At 44.4% G+C, this 2,683-nt stretch overlaps 1 protein-coding gene across 1 annotated transcript in view; it reads left to right on the top strand.

Moving 5' to 3' along the window:
* Nucleotides 1-1,366: 1,366 nt before the first annotated feature.
* Nucleotides 1,367-2,683, top strand: part of LOC149132362 (uncharacterized) — a 205,726-nt gene continuing 204,409 nt past the window's right edge. Inside the window, exon 1 of the mRNA XM_089364451.1 lies at nucleotides 1,367-2,683. This exon is cut by the window's right edge and continues 735 nt beyond it. Within this exon, the coding sequence (XP_089220577.1) occupies nucleotides 2,053-2,683 (631 nt within the window). The 5' untranslated portion in view covers nucleotides 1,367-2,052.

Here is a 2,683-nt window from a genome sequence, read left to right as displayed (position 1 = left end):
GTCTGTCTGTCTCTGTCTCTCTCTCTCTCTCTCTCTCTCTCTCTCTCTCTCTCTCTCTCTCTCTCTCTCTCTCCAAATGCAAACCATATCTCCTCCTCCAACTACCACCACCACCACCACAAAACACCTTGCACAAGTGTTATTACTTCTACTACGGCTGTTATAAAAATTTACTCTCACTATCACCACAACCATCACACTCAGCGCTTCTACCTCAACCACTCTTTCTTCAGATTCTACTACATCCGCTACTACCACTCACACAACAAACACTATTACAACCACCACCACTACCACCACCATCAACACCACCACCACCACTTTTTCTTATTTCTACTAGAATGTCTATTAGACAATCTGCTGCTGTTGCCACTACTACTACTACTACTACTACTACTACTGCTGCTGCTGCTGCTGCTACCATCATCATCACAACAACAAACACGAAATTAGGGGTCTGCTTCAACTACATCCACTACTACTACACAGACTATCCATTCTTACTTCTATTGCTACTACAGCTACTTCCGCTAATTACCAACACACCATCATCACCATTAGCAACATCAGTACTATCACCACCACCACCACCACCACCGTTAGCATCACCTCTACCCACACCACTATCATCATCATCATCATCATCATCATCATCATCATCACCAACAACGCTATGAAATTCACTGTCAAACATCGTCTGTCATCACTACTTACATTATCGACACATAACTGAGCACCAAAGCCACCACCACCACCACCACCGCCACCCCCATATCCCCCCCCCACCGCCACCACTGCTTCTGACGCCACCACCGCCACCGCCACCGCCACAAGCGTCATCTTCATCATCATCGGCAGCAGCATTTGCAGGAATGGAAGCAGTATTTTTCCTTAGTTTCGAAAACAAATACCAGAAACGCCATTGATGACGGCAATAACAAGAGCAGAACCATCACCATCGTCGTCATCACCATCACCATCGTCGTCATCACCACCACGACCGTCATCATCATCATCGTCATCATATTTATTATCATCATTATCATCAGCAGCAGCTAAGGACGCAGAAGGACCATTGTAAGTAGTAGCAGTAGTAGCAGCAGCAGCAAATAAGAAAACAGAAGTAGGAGTAGCAATATGTAGTGGTAGTAGTAGTAGTAGTAGTAGTAGTAGTAGTAGTAGTAGTAGCAGCAGCCGGACACGCCAGCAACGGCAGCAACAGTAACAGCAAGACACCCCCTCCCACCCCCACCAGGACAGCAGCAGAAGCTGCAAAACAGCAGCAGCAGCAGCAGCAGCAGCGAGCAAGCCTGCAATTAACAGCAACAACAACAGCAGCAGCAGCAGGAACAGAAACAGCAGCAGCAGTAGCAGCAGCAGCTGTAAGTAAGCAAGTAAGAACTGTAGAAAAGAGAGATTTACCATTAAATCTACAGTTTTAGTTTTAGTTTGCAGTCAGTGAGGCAGTCGAGGCTAAGTGAGAGACGGCTGCCGAGGGGAGGAGTAAAATCTGGAAGTGAGGCAGAGAGAGAGAGAGAGAGAGAGAGAGAGAGGAGACAAGAGCGTGTGAGAGACAGTGTGAGGAAGAAAAAAGGAGAAGGAGGAGGTGGAGGAGGAGGAAAAGGAAGAGAAGGCGATGAAAGAGTTTTGCTCTTTCTTATTGTTCGAACGTTTGTTTCTTTTTTGTTTTATTTATATTGTTATTTACTTTTGGCGAATATACGACAAGGAAAGAGAAGAGGTGCCGGCTGGCTGGTTGGCTGGCTGGCTTACTTTTCAGCAGTGGTGGTGAAGAATCGGTCTGAAGACAAAACGAGCAAGTGTTTTTCTTTTTTTTTTTTCTTTCTTTGGACTGTTTTTGAAGAAAGACACGAGAAGAAGAGAAGGAGAAAGAAAAGAAGAATTTAAAGATAATTTGGAAAAAAAAAAAAAAAAAACCCCAAAAAACCAAAAACAATAAAAAGGAGGACAGAAGGAAAAATAAAAGAAAGGAGAAGTAAAGGCAGGAAGAAAAAAAAAAGGAAGGAAGGAGGAAAGGAAGAAAGAAGGAAGATGGCGTCAGCTTTACACGCAGCTAACCCTGAAAGTTGGTCGCTGAAAACCTTACAACCAAACCGTCATCATTTATCGCCGTCCCTAATGCAACAAACCCTTCAGGCCCACACCAACATCAGTGTGAACAACCATTTGGCACATGTAAATTCGCCCCATGTTAATACGCATTCACAATCACATGTAAACTCAAATTCACATGCAAACGGACAGGCAAATGCACAAGCACATGCACATATGCAGCTGCACCCGGCCCACAGCAGCAGCAGTAACAATAACAGTACTAGTATTAATAATAGTAATAGTAGTAATAATATAACTAGTAACGGTAGTAGTAGTAGTAGTAGTAGTAGTAGTAGTAGTAGTAGTAGTAGTAGTAGCAGTAACAGCAGTAACAGTAGTGGCTGTAGTAGTAATAGTAATAATAATGGTAATAGTAGTACTACTACTAATAATAATAGCACGGCCCCTGTTCCTGCACTGACGAATACTATCACTAATCCTGTTTCGACCCCGAATTTAGTTCCGGGTGGATCAACATCGTCACCACCAGCAGCCGTAGCAGCAGTAGCAGCAGCAGCAGCAACAGCAGTGTCAGCAACATCAGCAGCAGCAGCAGCGTCAGCGTCAG

The sequence above is a fragment of the Octopus bimaculoides genome, chromosome 16 (genome assembly GCF_046866305.1).
Source record: "Octopus bimaculoides isolate indiv1 chromosome 16, ASM4686630v1, whole genome shotgun sequence".
NCBI lineage: Eukaryota > Metazoa > Mollusca > Cephalopoda > Octopoda > Octopodidae > Octopus > Octopus bimaculoides.
This window is presented reverse-complemented; position numbering and strand designations above follow the sequence as displayed.